Below are 24,041 nucleotides of genomic sequence, written 5' to 3'. Positions count from 1 at the left end.
AGGCTTGAAGACCATTAAGATCACTTAACATCTTATGTTCTATTAATATTATTCATAGGACAAAAATGTATATGAAGATAACTTGGTTTATGTAAAATAGTGTTTTTGGCTAGATACAAAGAAGACCTATCATACACACCATTTTTCAAGGAAAGATTGGATGTTTGTTTATTTTTTATCATGGGCAGAATGTCTAACTTATTCATTCCTTTGGGTGGAATAAAATGCTATAAAAACAGAGGCAGATATGTGTATAGGGAAAATTATGACGCTCTGTGAGAAATTCCACAAAACTATACAAAAGTATGATGGTTCAAACAGTGGTCTCTTGTGAAATATATGGGAAGAAAATTGGAGGAAGATGAAATTAGACTTCCTGAATTAGTAATACTGAGTACAGAGTACCAGACTATCAGGTAATAGCTCCAGAAAACATTAGGGAAGATTTAGTCTGAGTTCCATGCAGAAAGTGATGAAGTTCTTCAAATCTTATGTACTCCAATTTCAGAAGGCTTTCAGAGTTTTCACTAGGAAGTTATCCAGCTCCAGAGACTCACCATGTTGTCTGTGAATGTCAGGGTGATCAATGAGTGAAGCAAACTACTAAAAAACAGAAAGCATCCAATGTTTTCAGTTTCTCATCTTTATGAATGAAGAAACTATGTTCTTGGTACTTAGTGTGGTGTGGAACAGGTTTTCTGTGTTTTAGACTTATTTTCTTGAATTTTGATGATTTGAAGAATCAGAGGAAATTATGTTAACCAGAGGAAGTAGAAATAGTCTGCTTTCTACTCCCCAAATTAATCAAGAACATGTATTTTGAAGCCACCATCTTTTTATACTTTTGATGCTTTCAATGCAATTGGTATAGGATGGGTCCCACTCTGAGGTGAGCATGAAGACCTTGCCTTGGTTAGGTTTTGCCTTCATGTCACTGGTGTACTTCACTCAGATGGTGTCCTTCAGGAACCTCTCCAGGAGAGCCCTCATGCAGGGGGTTAAAATGATATGAATGGTACTAAGGGGTGGGAGGAGCAAGGCCCCCAGTTGCAGCCGAAGTGCTTCCCAAGATGGTGCATGGTGTTGCAGGTTCTGTTCCACAGCGAGGCAAAGTTCCTGCTTGTCTTTGCTGAACTCTCCTTCCAGTGAGTTGCTTAGGAAAGTGGCCAAGTTGTGTGCAGTGGGCTACCACACGATCCTCTTGTGGGTGGTCTCCTTCAGGGCACTGATGGCAATGTTGCTCACTGTCTTGTCCAGGCAGGAGATAGAAGGCATGGATGACCATCACAATATCGCACAGGTTGCCCATATGGGGCATGTTGGCTCCTTTCTGCTGATAACAGACATGCAGGATCTCATTGCTGGCCTGAAGTGGCATATGCAGCCACTTCTTCAGCAGCTACTAAATCTCAGAGTCTGCCTTCTTGAGGGAGGTCTTGGGAACTGCTAAGCCCCTCAGGATGAATGCGATGCAGGGAATGAGGAAAGTGTTCACTGCATCTATCTTCTGCTAGGGGGCAGCAGGGATAAGTCCACCTTGTATACATCTTGCATGATCCCACAAATGGTTTCCTGCTTCACCCAATGTCTAGTGGGCATCCCCAGGTAGATGTAGCTCTTGCATACCTTAGCTGCTTGCCTTGGATGGTGATGGAGTCCAGGTTATTGCTCTTCTTCTTGCAGTTGACATGCAGGGAGGTGCACTTTGCAGCACCTAAGGGGAGCATCATCCACTGGGCTGCCTCAAAGCTGACATCCAACATCCTCTGAAGCTGCTCAGCATCATAGGTGAAGAGGACCAGGCTGTCTGCATATGCCAGGATGCTCTGCTTATGTTCGCAGAGGTTGAGTCTACTGGGGCATCTCACCACCACTCCAAACAGCTCCATTACTCGGCTGAATATGGTGGGGCTGAGCAGGCAGCTATACATTTGACCTTATACAAAAAGACTCTTACCATAAGAATAAGTTAGTACAGCCCATCTGAGTAAAATACATGGTAATGTAAGCACAAGCCCCTTTACCACTGACTTTTTTTCAAGTCATGAAATTGAATATATTTTAACTTCCTCTTCACTCTCACATTTCCAATGATTCCTGTTTCTTTGCCAGGCTTAAATATCTGGCAAACATCACCAATGGGGCCCTAAATGATTCACTCAGAATCCCTCTGTTTCCCCATCCTTCAGCCTGGTGCATGTGATTAGTGTGGCCCTGCCCTCTTTGAGGTGAAGCTGGACAAGGTTGCCCTGCATCTCATCTGCATATAAATTTTTGAAGCATCCAAGAACTCATGAGAAGAACACGCATTTCTAGTCATGAATGGGGGACTAATTAGCACACAGATTTTTTGTGGGGAAGAGAGGGGGTATCTGGAGTACTGAGTAGTGTTGCGCTGTGAGATCTCTGTGGCTTGAAATACTGTTGACTTTGGTGAGGTCTGGCCCAGTGAGCTATATGCAAACTGCTATAGCCATATTTAATTTCAAGGTTGTTGTTTTCAAATTGCTCTTAATTTCCATGTGCTCAGGGAGAACAGGGTATGATATTATGGAGAGAGGAAAGGGGCTGCCAGGGGAAAAAGTTGGGGGCAGCAAAGGGACTACCTGGCCCCAAAGACTTACTCTCCTAGCTGTAGAAGTGGGATTCAGACAAATTCAAGGCAAAACTCCAATTAGATTATATACCTGGAAAATTATAACAAATTTATACATTTTCCACATACATATTCTAATTGGAGGGAGCTTATAATCAAGGTTGTCTTCTATTTGAGCAAATACGGTATTTGTATTTAGGTAATAGTTTTCTCTGTCTTTTGATACAGTTTCTTTAACATATAATTCTCTTTATTTGATTGATTAACCTAGATTCAGGCTCTTTTATCTGGATATTTCACTTAGGAGTTTTCTGTCTCTTGTGGGAATCATATGAACTTTGGGTAGAGTCAGTAACATTCTGCCTGGTCTCGATCTGACTCCAATATTCTACTGACATATTACCACCTATGAATTCAAGAAAGCTGGAAGCTGCTACTTGTACAGCTGTTTATTGCTGGTTCCATTATCACCTTGATATGGCACATATCTGCCTCTGTCTTGAAGGGACAATGAACAATATGTTGCCAAAGTGGAGGTAGAAAGTGGGAGTGTGGGCAGCCAGTTAAGACTGCGTGGGAACAGTCCTTCATTCTAAAATTCATGGACCCTGCTTAATTCCTTTTCACAGCTGTACCACCTTAAGGGAACTTTTATCCCTCAAAACTAATCTTTTCATTGCAGATGCACATTCCACAGACAGACAGACTGACAGAATCATTAGATCCTGTATTACTTTCTGCTGCATTGCTTTATGTAGAATTACTGGAAGCCCCACAAGATTGCACATATAGGGAAAAGGATGAGGTGAGAAATTCAAGCTTATTTCAGAGAACAGACTACTTGGGCAAACTGCTGAAATACGTCACACTGCCATGTTGCTGAGGAAACTAAATTGAAAGATTTGAAGATACTATAAAAATTGAAGATACTACCATATTCTCACAAGTACACAGTGTTGAAAATTCCTGCTATTTTTTTAGCAAGTCTTTGCTATCTAAAGTTGTTCTCTAAGCCATAGGTTGTGGACTTGGATTGGTATGCGAGAAAAAAAGAAAACAATACTAAGAATTTTATAATCTTCAGGTGTAATGGAAAAACTTGAAAATGCAATTAGAGAATATGCTGTATATCCAATATCCTCAACACAAATGTAAAGAGCCTTAAATATATACCTGATTAAGACAATCGTATGGTCTTTTTCACGGGGATTCTAACTGAAGGACATACAGATTGTGGGAACTAGTAGGAATATAGATGTATACTGATACAAGCAGGCTGTTGGAATGAGTTAATTGCTCAATTGTTGAAAAAATGATAAATGACATGTTGGAAAAGGCTGCATTGACTTCTGTACTCTGAAGCAGCAGTGTTGAATGCAGGTTCATTATATACTGTTTTTACTCAATTAGAAAACAAGGTTTTTCTAATCTACCCTCTCCCCCCCACTCCTTGCCTTACAATTGACCATAAGGTGGTGGGGGGGCAGGCACCTGCTGCAGCTCCAACCCCAAACCCAACCCAGGGACCTGGGCTGGGGCTGGGGCTGGAGCTGGATCTGGAGACACAGGTCTTGCCTATCCCCCACTTCTGCCTCTGCATGCCCTGCCATTCCTCCCTGACAGCCACCACTCTTCCTCTCTGCTACATAAGGGGGAATTGGGACAGCCTGAGGCTGCAGGGGGGGGTGGAGGGAAGGCACAAAAGGTGTCAAGTGGGAGGACAGGCAGTAGGGGGCAAGGCCTGCCCCCCAACCAACCCACACTCCCTGCCCCATTACTGGCCCTCTCTGCCTACCCTACCACATGCCCTCCTACTGACTCCCCCCCACTCTGTCCTCTACTGCCTACCCCATTACTGCCCCCCTAATTACTTCTACCCCCCATCAGCTGTAGTAGTGGGAAGGGGTGAATTTAAGATGAAACCCCAATAATTAGATTACATATATGGAAAATTATTATAAATTTATAATTTTTCCATTAGCAGAATTTAATTATTGGGTGTTCATCCTACATTCAGGGTCATCTCGTATTCAGGTAAGTACGGTAAGATCTTTGAAATGTTGTAAAATAAGTTCTAATTCCTAGGAGTTTTCCAGAAACATGTCAACATTATTTTTTACACTTGAAGGGCTTTTTTTCCCCAATAATTGGAAAATGAATTGCCTTAGAAAATGTACACTAGTTAAACCAATTTTGATTAACACACTGCTCACTCCTACCTAGCTGGCAGTGTACATAGTCAAAACTGGTACGTTTGAAAACACAAAAGGGACCTCAAAAGGTGATGTAGTCTAATCCCACGCTTCAGACCTGATCATTTCTGTCTAAGCCATCCTAGACAAATATTATCTAAGCTGACATTAAAAAACCCCCCTCAGTTTGAGAGTTCTTGTAATATCTAACCTGTAACAGGAGACTCTTACTCCTGTTACTGGTTAGAGTGCAGAGCCAGTACAGGTTGCAGAAAGCCTGTCAATAAGAAACATAGCCAGTGTGAGCAGTATGGGAACGTGGGCTGCAGGAACTAGCCTGCAGACTGCAGGCAGCAGAACTCTGGGCTGCCAATTATTAGGGAGTTACCTTTACCTGGGGCCTGTTAAAGCCAGGTCAGATATTTGAAAGGGAAGAAGAAAGGGGCTACGCAAGCATGATCCTGAGGCTAGAGGCTCAGACTAGCTTAGATCCTCAGAAAGGGAAGCAGATCTGCTGAGTCTTAGGTTATGTAGTTGATCCTTTTTTCATATTTTCTTGCTGACTGGAGGTGGCTACAAGATATGGTTGGAAGCCAGAGCAAGTATGTCTTGAGAAGGCACTCTGTGATTTGAGCCCTGCAAGGGGCAGAGACAGTAGGGGAGAAGCCCTGCAAGGTAGATAAAGACAGGGCCAGCAGGCCCAGTGAATGAACTGGAGTGATACCTGTGTGGCTATAGGGGCAACTGGGGGCCATGACTATAGCCCCTAAGGCATGGTTAGGGCCAGGAGGCAGGGCCAAAGCCCAGTCTAGAGAAAGGAAAGAGAACTATGGGTTGGAGCCCTGAGAGATTGTACCAGAGAAGTCAGAGTCCCAAGATACTGTGTTTAAGGGTGGACAAGCCCCGTGAGACTGTGTTTGAAGGTAGAGAAGCTCCAAGCACTGTGCTGAGAGGGAAGGCAACAAAGGGTGCTGGCCTCTAGAAGCAGCCTCCCAAGGTAATCATACTGACAATAGGGTGTGGAAGGGGAAAGACGGGAGGTTAGGGAGGCTGGAAAGCACAGCAGGTGGAGCTGACTGCCAGGGGGCATCAGGCATGATAACCTGAACCCCAACCCTGCTCAGTGGCTGTTTTTATAATTTAGGCCCATTAATTTTTGTTCTGTTCTCTGCTGGCACAAATAACAATTGTTCCCCATCCATTTTAAAACAAACTTGTATTTGAAAACCATTATCATATGGTCTTTTCTTCTCTAAACAATACAAATTGTCCCAGCCTCACCTGGTATGCAAGGTTTTCAAGGCCTTTACCATTTTTTTTTTCCCCTTTGGATTCCTAGCCATGGTCCACAGCTTCCTTAAAAAGCAGTGTTCAGAACTAGACACAGGGAAGCCTCCACTTTGCTGAACAGAGAGGAAGAACCACAGACAATAAATTACATAAACACTCCTATGAATACGTAGCAATTCATTTTATCCTGTTTTTCTTTTTTGCAACAATATTATAACACTGACTAACATTCAGCTCGTCATCCATTATAATCCCCATATTCTTTTCTGCAGGGGTTATACTGGATTGCAAACTGAATATAACAGGGAACATTTCATTTGTTTAAGAGAGCTCACCTCCTCAGTATAATCAGTCACCTAAAGTACATTAACTGAGCACTACATAAAATCTCCATAAACAGTCTTTCAAGACTTCTAAGGAACCTAAGTTTAAATGAAGAAAGTTATTTATCTAGGTAGGTTGTCTCCCTCTGGTGGCATCTACACAAGAAGCTTACTGTGGTGCTACCTAATTAGGTCCACAGTAAAGCATTACCATCTCCACATGCAGAGCTATTAGGCCAGAGAAAACTAATTAACTCTGAGGTAGGAGACAAGTGCTATTCTACAGTTGAGTTATTTACTTCATTACAATGCATGTGTAGATCATGACTGGGGCTGGCTGGTGCACAAGGGTATTAGTGTGGAGCTGCTTGCTGCCACCCTTGTGCCACAGCAAGTCCCTACTCAGCATGTTGAACTAGGGAAGAGTAGCTTTAGACTGGCAGGCTGACACCTCAGGTTCCCTGCCAGCTGGGGCTGTGCCATGCTGGCTCAGTGTGCTCCTGTCCTGGGAGCACATGAAGATGCTGTGCCTGGAAGCAATAAACTCCATTGCATTGCATTAATTTCACATGTAGATGTATCCTCTTAGTAATTACTTTCTTCCTTTACCGTTACATTTCTGCACCAACATAGCTTGGGATAGGAAGCACAGAAGTAACCACTGAAATGAACAGGAGAAAGGTTTGAAACAAACAAGAGGATGTACTTTTTAAAAACACAGTACATAATTTACTTGTGAAATGCACTGCCACAGAAAGTTGTAGAGGCCGACAGTATAACCAGAGTGAAAAAAGAGGGATTAAACAAATTCATGAAGGACAGCTATTAAATAGACCAGTCAGGGATTTATTCCTATGACATCTTTCAACTAGTGATGGTTGATGTCAAGGAGGACATGACAAGGGAAGGATTACTAGACATACTCTATACATATACTTTGCCCTCTAAAGCAGTGGTTCCCAAATTCTAACAGATAGTGCACTACCAAAGTAAAATGATACAACATTCAGTACCACCAGCAAATTTTTCAGTTCAACGTTATGCACCACCAGCAATTTTTTGTCATATAAAGTAATTATAATAAATCTGTTAACCCATATCACTAACAGGTTGTCTGCATACCACTGGTGGTACTTGTACCACAGATTAGGAACCATTGCTCTAAAGCATCCACCACCATCAGAGACAGGACACTGGGTTACATGGATCATGGATCTGACACAGTATGGAACTTATGATCTTAAAAGGAAAAACTTTGGCTCCAATTAACGATAAAATCCATTCTTAAATTTAAGATGGCACTGAAGCACTTTGTGGAATTGGGGCAATTATGGCCCATGACCAAGAAATTAATTTCTAAAGTATGAGCAAAGGACTTTTGAATTCAAATTACAAAATGCCATTTTTCATCTAAACTTTTCATAGCTAAAGCAAAAATGAGAAAAAGTAGAAGATGAATGGAGAAAACAACACCAGATATCTTAGATAAATACCACAAACATATCTTTATAGCAATTAGAGTATTTTTTATTTAGGCACTGGTACCGTATATTTATGGGCTACAGGGTGGAGTGGGGGGGAGGCCTCTTTAATTACAGCGGCTCTAAATCCCATTTTAATTAAAGCACACGCAGTGTTACGTGTATTCAGTGTCCTGCACTTAAAAATGGTAGAACCAGAGCTTTAACTGAAGCTCATTTGACAAGCTTCAGTTAAAAGCACTCCTACCACCATTTTGAAGTGCAGGGATGCTGAATACACATAATAAGGAGGGTGTAGTGCACTAACTAGCATGCTCCAGCAGACTTGCTGCAGACTTAATTAATCAAGTCTGCTCCAACATGTGCTAAATAACACACACCAAAGGAGAGGTCTATCATGTGTATAGCTACTCTGAGATACTACACTAACTTGTGCAATATAGTTTTGACAAGTAAACTTTGGGGGAACAGAGCATCAGAAACTATGTTGTGGGAAACCTTTGATTCAATGAGTAGAGCAAAATTAAAAGTTGGAAGAGGGGACAAGAACCAATATCTGAATAACAAACTGAAGTCAGGAATTGATCAGTTACATTAGGGTCAGAAAAATAAGTAAGGCACACAAGAACCAGGGCAGGAACTAGAGACAAGGTCAAGCAGAGCACAGGAATGGAACTGGCAAAGACAGCTAGGATCCACAACCCTATTTGAAGACCAGACCTTTTTATTGTGTTGTGTAATGATGAAGAAGATATATTGAGCACATGCTTGCCAGTGTTTTGTTCAGCTTTTGAGACTGACTCTGAAGAAGAGGCATGCTTACAAAGAGGAAGGATTTCATGAAAAGCATGACCTTCCCTGATTATATCCTGCTAAAGCATGCCTGAGGTCCTGGATCTAACTCTTCACACAGGGTATCCAATTATCTCACCTGATGATCTGAAATTTGTTTACATGTTCTAGATTTATGAGACAGGTTTTACACATATATATGAGTGTTTTCTATGAGTGGAAGGAGCCAACAGAAGTATTTAAGGTTTATTCAAATTACTGTTCATTCATGTACTGGAAAGACTGATATATAACACTGACATAACAGCATCTTCAGCACAACTTTCATGCCTCAGCCAAGTCATTCCTAAGGGAAAACTTATTTCTTGGTTCAAAATCACTACATCAAATACAGTCCCTAAAAATTGTCTTGTAGGACAGGTGGTTACTTCTCAGCGGCTCCTTAGAAAAATAATCTACTTTCTGGGGTAAACCTAATGCTTGCCTATTTATTAAATATGCCAGCACAAATCTTAGCATAAGTTATGGTAGATTTTTTTTTTTTACTGTTTAGGTAAGAATCAAAAGAGCATTTTGGGCTTACAGATTACATTATACAAAAAGTATTTGTGTAAGCTGCCAAAAACAATACAAGCAAAGCAATTTTTTCTAATATCATTTTACTGCCCAGTATAGGAAAAGGTGTTCACAAAGAGTGCAAGTGAATATACACATTTTTGATAAATGGTTATCTAGTATTAAAGCTCAACGATGGGCCTGTATGTAAACTGATGAAAAAAAGAATATGAAAGAAAGAATCAATTCTCATCACTATAAGATGTGACATAATTTTTTTTTTATCTCTCTGCCTCTTGCTGGGAAAGGCCTTAAAATATTAAATTCATAACAATGTGGAAAAATAGAGACAAAATGTAAACACTACTTGACAATAGCGAGTCTGCTACCATCTGAGACCAGATTCTCAATGCTCACCAGCTTGGCCTTGTTGTTTCTTTGTACTTCCCCATCTGCCCCTCTTATTTTGTACATTATTTTGTCAGAAATTTTCTTTTTTGTCCTGTCTCTGTATAGTGTCTAGCACATTTGACCCTTATGGGAACTAATGATACTGCCAGGGGCAACCCTGAGCAGATCAAAAGTGATTACATGACTCTGGGTGCAAGAATGAAGGGGACATAGGCCCAGATGGTGCTCTTTTTTAGTCAAGAGTAAGGTCTGGCTACAAACAGATGCATTCTGGAGATAAATAAATGACTGCATATGCATAGATGTATGAAGCAACCAGGATAAGCAATGGCTTGGAAGAGGACCCTTTCACTTCTAGAACTGGACATAAGCAAGGATATTCAACATCGGATAAAACTAGGGTTGCTTCTGGATCTCTCCAAAATTGTGTTTTCAATGATTACGACATCAGGACCTGAATCAAGCATCTCATCTACCAGGCTGTTGTCATCCCTTTCCTGTTGCATGAGTGTGAAACTTGGATGACATACTGGACATGCCTGAAAGCTTTGGCATGTTACTATTAGTGATGTCTTTGGAAAATCCTCCATATCTATTGGAAAGACAGAAGAATGAATGTCAGGGTTCTGGCTTAAGGAAATAACACTAGAATTGATACCATGTTTATATGGCACCAGCTCTGTTTGACAGGACCTATCATAAAGATGCCTGACAACTGGCTCCCGGACCAGGTCCTATATCCCAACTCACCAATGGGCACTGCTATAGATGTGTGGAAAAAGAATAGATTGAAGGACACTTTGAAAGCCAATCTAAAGAAATGCAATATTAACATCAATACCTGGGAGACTCAAGCACTGAACTGTCTCCATAGCATGGTGATGTAGGACAAGGCTTTGATCATTTCAAGCAAATTCATTATGGAGGTGGATAGACCAGAAAGAAACAGGAAAGAGCTGTGACACAAACATCACCAGGATCTGCTCCTTCCTCCTGAAACTGTTTCCCATGTCTGCAGTCAACTATGAGGATTTCAGATAATCCTCCTCAATCTTCTACGGATTCACGGATAACTCCCCAGTCTACTGGAAGACTATCATCTTCATATTGAGGGACTGTCAAAAATGCCAACAGATGGTTTTACAAGCAAGGTTTTGCCTTTTTCAACTATGGGGTGGGGTTCCAAGAAGATGGATTAGTGGGAGGAGATGAGGTCCACCCGAAGAACAGAGGGAAGAGTGTCTTTGCATACAGGCTTGCTAATTTAGTGAGGAGGGGTTTAAACTAGGGTCTTCAGGGGATAAAGACAAAAGCTCAGAGGTAAATGAAGAGCCTACCTGAATTAAAACTTAATGTTCTCAGAGAGAAGATAGAAAGATCAGTTAGATACGTGAAGTGTTTATATACCAACACAAGAAGCTTGGGTAACAAACAGGAAGAATTAGAAGTTCTGGTACAATCACAGGTTTATCATTTAACTGCTATTACAGAGACTATGATGGGATAGTCCACATGACTGGACTATGTTTATGGATGTGTTTAGCTTGTTCAGGAAGGATAGACAAGGGTAGAAATGAAGTGGTGTTGCCCTATATATAGGTGATATACACGTTTGGAGATTCAGTATGAAATGGAAAGGAAGCCTGGTGAAAGCCTCTGGGTAAAGGTCAGAGGGAAGAGCAGCAGGAGGGATGTCAATGCAGGGGGTGTCTGCTACAGGCCACCAAATCAGGAAGAGGAGGTGGATGAGACTTTCTTCCAAATCACAGGACTTAAGTTTCCATGGGAGACTTTAATTATCAATATGTCTGCTGGGAAGGAAATGCACAAGCAGACCAGCAAATTCCTGAAGTGTGTTGATACGGATGGTAGAGAGGCCAAATAAGGAGGAATCTCTTCTTAACTTGCTGCTTAGATAGAGGGAATGAATTGGCTGCGAAAGTGAACCTGGAAGGTAATTTGGGTGACAGTGGCCACATAATGATAGAGTTCAAGATCCTAAGGGGAGAAAGGCAGGAAAGCAACAGAATAAAGACACTGGACTTCAGAAAAGCAGACATCAACTTAGGGAACTGGTTAACAGGTTCCATTGGAAGGCAAGTCTGGAAAAGGAGTCCAGGAGAGCTAGATGTACTTTAAGGAGACTCTTTTTAGGGATGCAGAAGCAAACTATTCAGTTGCAATGGAAAAGTAGAACATGAAACAGGAGGCCAGCCTTGCTAGACAGCAATTTTTTAGTGAGTTGAAACTCAAAAAAGGAAGCCACGAAAAGTGAAAACTTGGTCATAGTACTTGGGAAGAGTATAAGAGTATCACACAGACATGCAGGGACAACTTAGCTGGATTAGCATTACTTCTTGGACATTTGGTGAGTAGAAATTTCTGCTCACATCTCCTTGAGGAAAACAAGACACTCAATGTATGTCATAGACGGTGTGCTTACATCCCTAAAAAGGTCTTAGTCTAACCAGAACTGGACAAATACAACTTATGTTTTATGTTTTTTCTAATTGTAATTATGGACAAGAGGACTTTCTTTCTAATTTTTTCCCAGAAGTGTGTTCTTCATTTTGGCTTCTGCAGTGGCCAGTTCATTAAAAAGGAATCTTTCTTCCTTCTAGGAAACTTGCCATCAAGTTGACTATTTCAGGATGCACTAAATTCTATAGCTTGTCAGCAATTTCTTTGCAATTCAGGGTACCTGGCATTTTCTTATACTGTAAACCCTGACGTCAAGATCTTCAAGGAAACAAGAAATGATCTTTAAAACTATAATTCTTTCTTATCTCCAGTAACTTTGAGCATTATTCTGTATACAAAACATGCAAAGAAAGAGGCAAGACAGACAAGGTTATTTTGCCAAATTCTTACATAGCCATATGTAGTGGGGTGCCATATGACACCCAGTCAAAATAATAAGGGGAAAAAATAAAACATTACATTTTGTCTGAATAATCTCAGTTGCATCTCAACCTGCACAGGTTCTCTGAGATTGCAGCTGTCAGAGTTTTTAAGCTATAGAGTCAAAGCAGGACCTTGACATTTTCAGGGTTATCTTTTTTTTAACTCATCTTTTCTTTATTGTACTGAAATCAGTTTACCATCCTCTGAAATCCCAATGTATTATCTCCTTCTATTATTTCTGACTAAGTGGATTACAAGTGACTGTTTTTCATAGCTGTAATGTCTTCTTTAACTTCCTCAAAATCATTAGTATATTACCATTTAAGAAGTCAAGTTCTTTATGGGCCATTGGGAGATCCACTTTATCATCTTCAGCCTCTGATTCTTTAGTGATCTAATATGAAAAGGTTGACAGCAGGTGTTCCTCAGAGACAGTTTGACAGTTCACAAAATAGGGATTTGTACATTTCTTTCTGCTTGTTTACTAGGCAGGCATTAATCCCTTGCATTTTCCTCAACAAAATAAATACATAAATAAAAATAAACCCATTAACATTATTTTAATAAAGCAGCAAAAATCTCACACTCTCTCTTTGCCTCAGTTTGTCATCTGTCAACTGGAGTAACAATATTTCCCTTTTTTTTTTCTATTTGTGTTGCTTATTTAGACTCTAAACTCCTTGACTTAAGGTTTATGTGCTTACACAATGCTTAATATAATGGGACTTCTCGGTACACCCTGAATACAAACAATTACTAATAAAACTACCTTAACAAATCCACCTGGATTCTGAAGAAGTTTCAAGATTTGTAAATTAAGTCCCACTAAATGTTAGAATTTTTTTAGTTTGTAATATTGAGAAGTACTAATCTCAATAAGCAAAATTACAGCCAAATACAATCTCATAGGAATAGGTTAAAAAAGCAATGGTCTATACTTCTCTCAATTTTTAGCATGGTATTTGTACTTCCACTGTGACAGTTTATAAATTACATTCATGCCAATTTTTTAATTCTTTTTTTTTGAGTAACAATTATGATTAGAATAGTCAAGCGTTGAACTACTACTGCTTGATAGCAGGAACAGACTATGGGCCCTGACAAATTATATTTGTTGCATATTTATATGCAAATATCCATGGGCGGATTTAGGATTTTGGAAGGTACAGTGCACATAGTGAAGCAAATCATCACATATAACACCACACGCATTTTTCTCCATGCAAAAATAAACTAAAAGTTTTACTAATATGCTAGCGACCTACGGCTAGGTCATTCAGTTTAAGATTGATGTAAAAATTAATATAACTTTATTGGAATTAGTTAAAATCAGCCCGAAATAGGAACAAGAGCAGCTAACGGACAGAAGAATTGCAGAAGACAGGCTAGCTTAATTAGTGGAACACGAAGACCATTATAAAGGCTAGATGGTCACTAATACCTGTGGATTGAAGAATTTAGAAGGAACTGGGTAGATTTTAATGAGACATTAAGCCAATTAACTCCCTTACTGCTAGCTGAATAGAAATGCTGCTGCCACTGCCAGGCAGTTGCTTTAAAACTTTGGGTGTAGCAGGAATAGAAGATGGGGCATGCAAATGTAGTAGTGCAACCTCTCTCCCACCTTCCAGGTCTACCCTGAGAATAACTGGCCACATGTTAAGCTTATCGCAAGATACTTCCATACCACAAAGAAAGTTACTGTTTCAATAAGCAACTTCTTTGGGGCCGATATACCATTTTTATTCAGGGATAATTTGGTTTCACGTCTGGCATGTTATGTTTTGTCATTTGATACTTGCATGTAATGGGCAAGAAGTGTAACGTGTTCCAGGGTCCTATGTGTAAGAAACTGAAACAAGGCTACCAAGAAACCATCAGTTTGCAAGCAGTACCCTGGTGGAACTAGAAGAGTTCCGGTTTTTTAGGACATGTCTGCACAAAATAATCCAGGAGAGTGCAGAGATACCTAAACTATCTTGGAATGAGCAGCACAACCAGATTTGTGCAGCACTCTGCCCAGACTAATATATCTTGCCTCTAAACAGGTACTAACACATTTATACATGTTCCAGTACCCAGATTAGTTCAGGAACCTCTACTGGGCATTGCATTGCACAGTGTAAATGTACTCTTAATAATTCTCCAAGCAACAACAAACACTGGAACTGGAAAATCCTAAATTAAATAAAAGATACAGAAAAGATGTCATGGACACTTCTGTGGAAGAGGGAATTTTGCATGCATGTATATGGTTGGACTAAATGACCTGAAGATTCAAATTGTACATGCACAATTCTATGAGTCTATGAATGCTTTTAAAAAATTAAATGCTTCTAAGCAAGGAAGATAAACTATTGCCAAAACAGGGATTTGATTTCCTCTGAGAAGAGTAGTCAATACCAAGTATAGGTTGGAATCGTAAGGACTCAGAATGGGAGGTTTTATCTTCAAGCACATGTGTTTAGGAAGTCTTTCCAAAGTCGGTGCCCCCTGCTTTAACTGTTACATGGCCTAAAAGGCTAAGTACAGACAATCAAAAACCCCACGGCTGAATCGAGTCAATCTTCACAGATTAGTTTAAACTGTGTAGACTGAACTAATATGCAAGTGAACAGACCTTCACTTTCAATTCTGTAAATGCAGCTGTATGTTTTAATGTTAAGCAGCTAACATTAAAAAAAAATTGCTGTTCAAATAGTCATAAACTTTTATCACATAAATAAAGCCTTGTGCAAGGAAAAAGATATCAGAATTTTTCTTCTCCTTAAAGACTATCTGTAATATTGAAAAAGTTAACTTCCAGACTTCCTATAAGTAATAACCAACATTTCAACACCTCTACCCCAATTTTTAGGTGCACGAAATACAATTTTTGAAATACAGTTTTTCATTAATGTTTTGACAATGCACTCAGTACTTATGATTCATTTTTGCCACAAAAAGACAATAATAATAGACCCAGTGCAAACAAGCAGAATGTTGAAATACTCAAACTGCATCAAGCAAATGGCCAGTAGTAATAATCAAAACTGATTTACTTTCATCTCACAAACCTGTTGACTTTAAAATGGTAAAAGAAACATTTAACCATTTAATCACCCCCTAAGATTTGTGATCAGAAAAGAATAAAATTAGACAAAAATGCTATACCTGGAATACCTGATAACACTTCCCCCCAGAGCCATTAGCTTCATACAATACAACAAACATAGAATCATAGAAAAGTAGGGTTGGAAGGGACCTCAGAAGGTCATCTAGCACATGGAGAGATGTGCAGGAAGAACCATGATTTACAGCAATCCCCATGACCTAACACAAGTTCTCTGTTGGTTCCAGGAGGTTGAGGGATTGAGATCCAGTTTGGAGCCAGCTGCGTGTCTGCAACCTCTCTGCCCTAGTCCCATCCCATTCCCCCCCCCCCGTTTCCTCTCCTCTCCCCAAGCTCCAGTGCTGTCTTCAAGACAGGTGGTAGGGAAGAGAGGGGAGGGAGTTCAGTGTGGGGTTTGCCCGGCCTACGCTGGACAGGTGGATTGGAGCTCCATCTGCTCAGGCTTGCTTCTGACAGAGGTTAATCAAGGCACTCTGCTTTGAAGCACCTCATCTGATCCTCATATAATGGAGTGTTCATTTGCCACAGTATCAGGCACTTTTAAAGCGCTCTGCTGCCATGCACTTCTGTCAATGCATTTTCAGGAGGCTAGCTGGGTGACAAAATGTCACTTCTGTCAGTGCCTCCAGTTCAACCCTGTGTTCAAAATCAGGACCATCCCCAACTATATCAGTCCAACAAAGGCTTTGTCTAGCTGGCCCTTAAAAACCCCCACGGATGGAGATTTCACCACTTCTCTGGGTAATTGTTCCAGCACTTCACTGCCCGCCTCATGAGAGAGTTTTTCCTAATATCTAACCTAAACTTCCCTTGCTCCAACCTGAGACCACTGCTCTGTGTTCTGTCATCTGCCACGACTGGGAATAGTCCAGCTTCATCCTCTCCGTAACCACCTGTCATGTAGTTGAAGGCTGTGATTAAATCCCTTCTCAGTCTTCTCTTCTTTAGACTAAATAAGTCAGTTCCCTCAGCCTCTTCTCAGTAATGTGCCCGAGCCCTTTAACTATTTTTGTTGCAAGTTTTAGGGCTGCTATATCCCTGTGTTTTCAAGGCTTTTAATAAGAGCTCTGCATTAGCACAGTCTATTCCTAAAAGTAGATACATACATGTAGGGTATTTTTTCTTTTGTTTTTTATTGAGCTTTTAAGATGGATGTTCCTTAGAGGTCACAGGCACTATTTATGATACAGTATCAAGGTGACTGCAAGAGATTATAAGCTCCACTAACACTCGTGTAAACAATGTTAAACTGTAGAGCTTTTAGTCAATATATCTAAGAAGATGACTATTACCTCTTATATTATATATAAAGTGTGGGGACATGAAAATACAAATTTAGAATTTAATTATGGCCTCACATTAGAAGAATAATCAAATGAGAGATCTTAAAGCAAAGACAGTTTATAGGAAAGATGTGAAGTTAGGGCCCAGACAGGCCTCAGAAGCCATTGGTCACATTTATAAGTGAATATACTAATTTGGTTGTAGATTAATATAAAGTATGACAGAGTTGGCAATTTTGTGCAATGGACACTTTACATTTTTTCATCCACAGGGAGAGCATGGACTTACAATAGGAGAGACATGTCACCAGCTTATGTCTGAGAAAGTTGTGGACAACAAGAGTGGGATATTTCAGTTGCCTGTAAAATATGTGCTAAGACCACAGAGACAGATTATAGTAAAGAGCTGCCTCTCCTTTTCTGTTAACTATTTTTTTCCCATTTGGCAGATATATTCGATTGAAAAAGCAAGGAATGATAAATACGATATATTATGTTAGGAACTGAAAAATCCTGGGGTAGAAAAGTGTAATCTAGGCATTATTTGTGCTGCAATAGGATTTCATGACATGAATATCATAATCACACTGTGTAACTGGAAACTGGTTCAGTTACAAAGACCATGGGTATTTCAGAAAGCAACACTGCTGGGTACTTCTAAGACACTATATAAGATGATAATAGCATTCCAAAACTCACTAACACTTTCATCTCAACTAGCTTGGCATCAGTGTTGTTCCCCCTATGATCCTGGGTAGTGAAGAGATAAAACCAATATGAATATTATTCTATTTACCCAAATATAAATGACCCCTGCATATAAGACAACCCCCCAATAATTAGATCATTTATATAGACAATATACAAATTTGTTATAATTTTCCAGGTTTAGAATCTAAGTATTGGAGGGTTGTCTTGCCATGGAGGGTGGTCAAGTGGCCCCCTTGCCTTCTGCTCCTTCCACCTCTTTCCCTTAAAGCCTTCCTGCCCTCCAGCCACCTGCACCCTGTCACCCCCTGCTCCCCATGGTCTTTGCCTCTTACTCTACACCCCCCTACCCAACTTCCTGTCAGATGCTGATGCTCTGCCCTACAGCATGGAGCACAACACAGGGAAGCTAAGCCCTTACTTGCCCACGCAGCAGCGTTGGTGCTACTGATTGTCCAGGGAGGGGAAGGAGTTTCCATGTGCTCCATGTCTGGGAGAGACCCCAGCCTGAGCCAGAGCTGTGCTGTGCCTGATAGCAAAGTGGAGGGAAGAGGGTGAGCAGGGGTGCAGAAGCTGCAGAAGGGAGGTGGATGGAAGGGCAAGAGGCTGCTGTGGGTCTGATTCTGACCCCGATGCAGAATCAGGGCCAGAGTCATTGCTACAGGAGCTGCCTGTTTCTCCCACCACTTTGCATGAGAATATAAGATGAGGGGCTTTTCCCCCCCCAAATGCTGATTTGTGGAAAAAACCTCTTTTTATGTTTGAGTAACTATGGTAATAGATTCAAATGTATTACATGAAAATCAAATTTTGGCACAAGCACCTACTTACAAACAGGAAATTGGCTCATAACAACAGGCTTTTGAAGCCTGTTTCAATTCATACATGGACTCAAATTCTGGCCATAAAAGGGCAAAGATGGCTTTATAGAATCTAAATATTTATACCAACATCTATCTTTTCCCATAGCTGTGAGAAGTGTTAACCCCCTAATAATTGCTGGCTCTTACTTTGTGCAAGCCTTATGTTTCTAATAACTCCAGTTTCTTAAATGGGGGAATCAAAATCTTAAGGTGAAATTCCTATCCTACTCAAGTTGGTATTGACCAATATTGGCAATTAGCATTGATTCAGTAAGGAATCCTCCCTTCTTTAAAAGGTTAATGTGAAACTTTCTAAATATTTTAAAAGATTATTGGAGTTCAATATTGTAATTTTGTTAAAAAATTCTCACATATTATAAAAATTCACAATTTTAATTTTGGGGCCTTTCATAAAGCTTGACGCCTTATTAAGCTGTATATTGATTTCTTTATTTTCTTTTTAAAATATGTAAGGTATTTTTTCGGTTTTTTTTTATTTAGCTTTTAAGATGGATGCTCCTTAAAGGTTGTAGGCAGTATTTATGATATAATATCAAGGTGAATGTAAGAGATTATACACTCCATTAACACTTGTGTAAACATAATGTTAAACTGCAGAACTTTTAGTCAGTATATCCAAACCCTCTTGTCTTTTTTAACTCCTCAAATTGAAGATTTGTAGAAGAGAAAGAGGCTGAAGTGCTTATCAGACAAGATGGCTACCTATTTGCATTAGATTATGTATAAAATGTTAATTAGGAATTTTACATTCCCATGGGATAGTGGATCCCCTTACCTGAGAGACTGCTGACTACTTACATCTTTTCCCCTTACATGTACTACAGCAACTAAGACCTGCTGACTTCTACTTTTGTCACTTCCTGGTGTTATACTCCTAAATATATGAGGTCCCAGGGGCAAACCCTCCAAAGGCATAATCAGGTTTGCAGGAAGCTTTTTTTTCAATTGTGGGTTCTTAGTTATTCAATGAACTCCATGCAAAAATCAATCAGACGTGGTGTCAGACAAACTTTGGGACAGTGTATGGCTTTATTGGTTTAATCATATCTTTAAAGGATTGATGGCCAAACAGACAGTTTTGTAAGGTTATTTGGTTAATTATATGTTTTTAAAGAGACTAGTGTTTTCATATTTGTCCTCTTTAATTATTTTGTGGTAGGAAAGAAATAAGAACCAGTCATGCTGTAAACTCATAAATGATTTTTTTTTAGATAAAAATGAACTCCCCCCACCTCCCAAGCTTAATAAAAATATATATGGTTTCTACCTTGAAACATAATTCTATCCAAACCTTGCAGAACATGAAACTATTCCCTGATAAAACAAATTAAGGGTTTTTGGTTGTAGTTCTGTTGGTCTAAGGATATAGGTAGGCAAGTTTCTTTGGGAAGATGTGATATCTTTTATTAGACTGAGTAGCAGGAAAAAAGTTCTTTGCAAGTTTTCAGGCACAAACACCCTTCTTCAGGCATAGGGAGTCTCTGCTGTTTTGAGCTATTCAAGGAATGAAAGAAGCTGAAAGTGTGACAGGATGTCAGTGAGAATGTAAACAGGTGGAAATTAGGAAAACAAAGGGTAGGGAAGGGATCGGGGAAACGAGGGGGAAATCATGTCAAAGGTAAGCGAGGGAGACTCTACTGTAGTTGAATTCTTCAAGGTAAAAAAGAGGCTGTGAAAAAGTAAACAGCTAGAAATTAGGAAGATAAAGGAGGGAAGGGGAGGAAGAGGGGGAAAGAAAAGTGCAGGCACCTAGTGAATCAGATGTCAGGTATGTTGTAATGCATCATAAATCCATGTCTATATTAGGTCCATGATTTTTTGTATCTGATAGAATTAAGAAGTGAAGTACATAGGTTCATTTATGAAAAGTGTTTTGTAAATTCCCATTGAGGATTAGAAATGAGAGATCAGCGAGGGAGTGATTGTCTTGTGAGAAGTGTGCACCCCACACGTTAATTGGATATTTTTGTCTTTGATGGATTTTTGGTGTGCGTTCATTCCCATCCACAGTTGTTGTTTGGTTTCTCCTACGTAAGTTCCATCAGGGCATCTGGTGCACTGGATGAGATGTATAACATTTCTGGAGGTGCAGGTATAAGATGCAGTAGTGGTGAAGGTTCTGTTCTGGGGTGTGGTTATAGTAGGAGTGGTAGAGATGTGTTGGCAGGTTTTGCATTTCTTGTCCTGCCATGGTCTGGATGCATTAGGTGTGGTTTGAGTCGTATGGAGTTTGCTTCTGGTGATGAGGTTAGCAAGGTGTGGTGCTTGTTTAAAGGCTAGGTATTTCTGGAAAGATCTCTTCAAGAATTGGGTCTTCTTTTAGTATGGGTTGCAATTGTTTGAGGATTTTCCACGTAGGTTCCAGGGAAGGGTGATATGTCATAACTGATGCGATTCATGGGGATTTTCTTTTTGTACTACAGCAAACCTTCGAATGGTATCTGGTATGCCTGTATGAAGTGGTAAGTATTTGCTTTGTATTTGGATTTGGCTAACTTGGAGGACAGTGATTCGATTTGGAGATTCGAATTACTGTCCTGATTTGATTTGGCTGAATCAGATCTGGAAGTTTTGGTGTCACTTTGGATATTTGGCCATAGACTAAACAGGCTAGCACAGCTGCCTCCAGCTGATAAGTCTGTTGTGGGGGGTGGGGGAGGATTAGGTCTGGGGCTGGGACAAGCTGCCAAGCCAGGGCAGGAGTGAGTGTTACTTGGGAAGGGGGGGAGAGTGGTATGGGATGTGGGCACAGCAGCACTCTGAGCGAGGGGGTCTGCCCTGCTGCCACTTGCCCAGCTGTTCTGGGGGGGAAGGGTGAGGGAAGTGCAATGCAGGTGTGGCTTGCTCCAGGCAGAAGGGGGAAAGCAGCAGCAGGGCATAGCCCCTGCTCCCAACGCTGCCATGCCCACATCCCCCCACCCTTCCCTCAACCCCAACAGACTTACCAGCTGGAAGCAGCTGTGTCACCTGCCCGTTTAGTTTATGGCCGAATCACCAAATTGATTTAGATGCTTCCAATTGATTCAGAGCTTTAAATAGATCTCTTGATTCAATTAGGATTTGGAGATTCAGTCTCCGAATCAGGCCGAATTTCCTACGAATCAAATTGGCTTCCAATTCGCGCAGTCCTAGTATCTGGATGGCTCTTTCAAAAATAAAATTTCTCTCTCTTGCGGTGTGACCGTGCTGGGTGAAGACCCTTTTCAGATTTGTAAGGTGCTGATTTTTTTTTAAATTCTTTTTTAATATATTATGTTCTCATAATGTTATTGTTATTTTACCTTGAAAAATCACTTTCAGAAATACCATTTCCAATTACATGAAAATAAATGGAATTATTTTTGTTAGGGAAAATGTGTATAATGTAAAAACAATAATCAAACAAAGGTAAAAATGTGACTACTTTAAAATACTAACAATGGAGGAACAAAAAGCAGTCAGTGGTGGGTAAGATCCATAAAACATATACAGGAGGAATTCATAGAGAGTTTGCTCTTCATATTAATGAAGGTAGAGGTTTAATGCTTACAAAATATAATCTGACTCTGGTCCACAGCAGGACATTATTCTTGAGAGAACTGCTGCCTGCTATAATTGCTGTTTTAAACAAAATCCTAAAATAATTACATAATTTGAAATTTTACTGTTTTACTACAACAAGAAATCTCTTTACATTTTTAAGGTAGTTCAAAACCATATGGGCCCCATACTGTTTCCACTTCATTAGTACTTCTGACTCTTTTTCTGTTTTGGAGAATATCCTTGAAAAATTCCTTTTTTCTTACTCATTCCTTTTCCCTATATTCTTTTGTATCAACAACCACTATGAAACCCACTAGTGGTGACAACCACTGGTAATTACAAACTTCTTTGCATCAATGTATTCCAATGTGGACTAGTTGCTCAGAACCCCTCATTTGTTTTTTTCTGAAACACTTCCTCACAGGGTTACTAATTATCAGGCTTTATGAAACCATTTCTACTGTGTTACTATTCTAATTCAAACCTAGAGCTAAATAGCAGCTTTATGAATAATAGCTTCCACATAGTCTCTCACTAGACAAAGTTCTGCCAAAAAACTCTTAAAGATTAAAGTGAATGCTGAAAGTTGATATTAAAACATATTTCTACTTCCTGAAACACATTTAGATAACAAAATGAATCCCTTAAAGTAATAAATTAATGTTTCCTTGCTTTTGCTTCATAAAACATAGCTTTGAGATCACTGGAATAATTGAAGTCTTAATAAAGCAAAAACAAAGTGCAGGAAAGTATCAAAGTAAAAAACTCTTACTGCTTCTTTCAGGCCTTTGTACAATTCTGGTTTTCTTGTTCTGGATTCCGCTTTCATGAAGTGCCTTAAACCAGTCTCGCAATCTATTTGCAACTTCTCTAAATTCCAGATCACTGCACACTGAAAAACAAGCAAACAAATGTGAGATTTTTATTACTTGTATTTCCTGTATAAGTGATACCTTTCAAATGATGTTAAAAAGTGAAAAAAAGAGAAATATAGTCTCTGTTTTTCCTCCTAATAGGAGTTCAGTCTTTCAATACTCAATTGCAGTCTTAAAACATAACTTTAATTAGTATAGGTAATATATAAATAATTTTCCAGTATATCTTTCATCTGTATGGTGTTGTTCATCTAGAAGATACTAGAACACTTTATAAGCTATTCTAGCTACATATAATATACATATCCACACAGAAGCACTCCATTTACTGTGGAAATATACTAATTTCTAACTTAAAACAGGGCAGCTACTTCATAGCACTTGCTTTAGGTCAACAAGTGAAGAGCAATTTCAAATCTAAATGAAACAGTAGGTGGGAACTGGAGTAAACAGAGTAAAATAACCTAAACTGGCTATTAGCTAATATACTTAGGAAAGGTGTGATGGGATTTTTATGAATAAGTGTCTAAAGAAATTGACATATAAACAATGGGCCAAGACTTCATTGCACATCAGTTGTTCCAAGGTAACAAGCTTCCATGTTTATCTTTACTTCATAACAAATGGAAGCTAACCTGCAGCAATTTACCCTTTTCCATTGAGGGCTAAGCTACTGCATTTCAGCTTCTACTTTCCATGGGAAGGAGAAAGCACATGGACAGTTGATACACTCCATTTCCTGGATCCATTACTCTAACACACTGATGTCAGTAGACTCCAAAAGAGGACACCTATAACCTTCCACACCTCTTCCACACAAAGTAGATGTTATGCTTGGGGCCAAGAGAAGCAGCAGCATGCATATAAGGGGCATGTCTACACATTCATTAATACATTTTAGGAAGTGCTTGCAGATGTGGAGGGAGGCTGCTGTGGAAGGAGTGCATCACAGCAGACTTGATTAATCATGTCTGCCGGAGCGTGCCAATTAGCATGTTCCAGCAGCCTCCATGTCTCATGCATCCATGTCCCTGCACTTCAAAATAGTAGCAGGAGGCACTTTAACTAAAGCTTGTTTGACAAGCTTTAGTAAAAGCACCCCTGCCCCCATTT

General features: G+C 39.9%; 1 protein-coding gene across 1 annotated transcript in view; it reads right to left on the bottom strand.

The window, feature by feature from the left end:
* Positions 1-24,041, bottom strand: part of SPOCK3 (SPARC (osteonectin), cwcv and kazal like domains proteoglycan 3) — a 513,922-nt gene that overhangs the window by 31,818 nt on the left and 458,063 nt on the right. The window contains exon 7 of the mRNA XM_090036237.1: positions 22,826-22,945. Coding sequence (XP_089892363.1) covers positions 22,826-22,945 — 120 coding nt within the window. The remainder of the gene's footprint in view (positions 1-22,825; positions 22,946-24,041) is intronic.

This window comes from Crocodylus siamensis, chromosome 2, assembly GCF_052110815.1.
Source record: "Crocodylus siamensis isolate JL-2025a chromosome 2, ASM5211081v1, whole genome shotgun sequence".
In the NCBI taxonomy this organism is placed as follows: Eukaryota; Metazoa; Chordata; order Crocodylia; family Crocodylidae; genus Crocodylus; species Crocodylus siamensis.
Note: the sequence above shows the minus strand (reverse complement) of the source record. Positions and strands in the feature narration are given on the sequence as shown.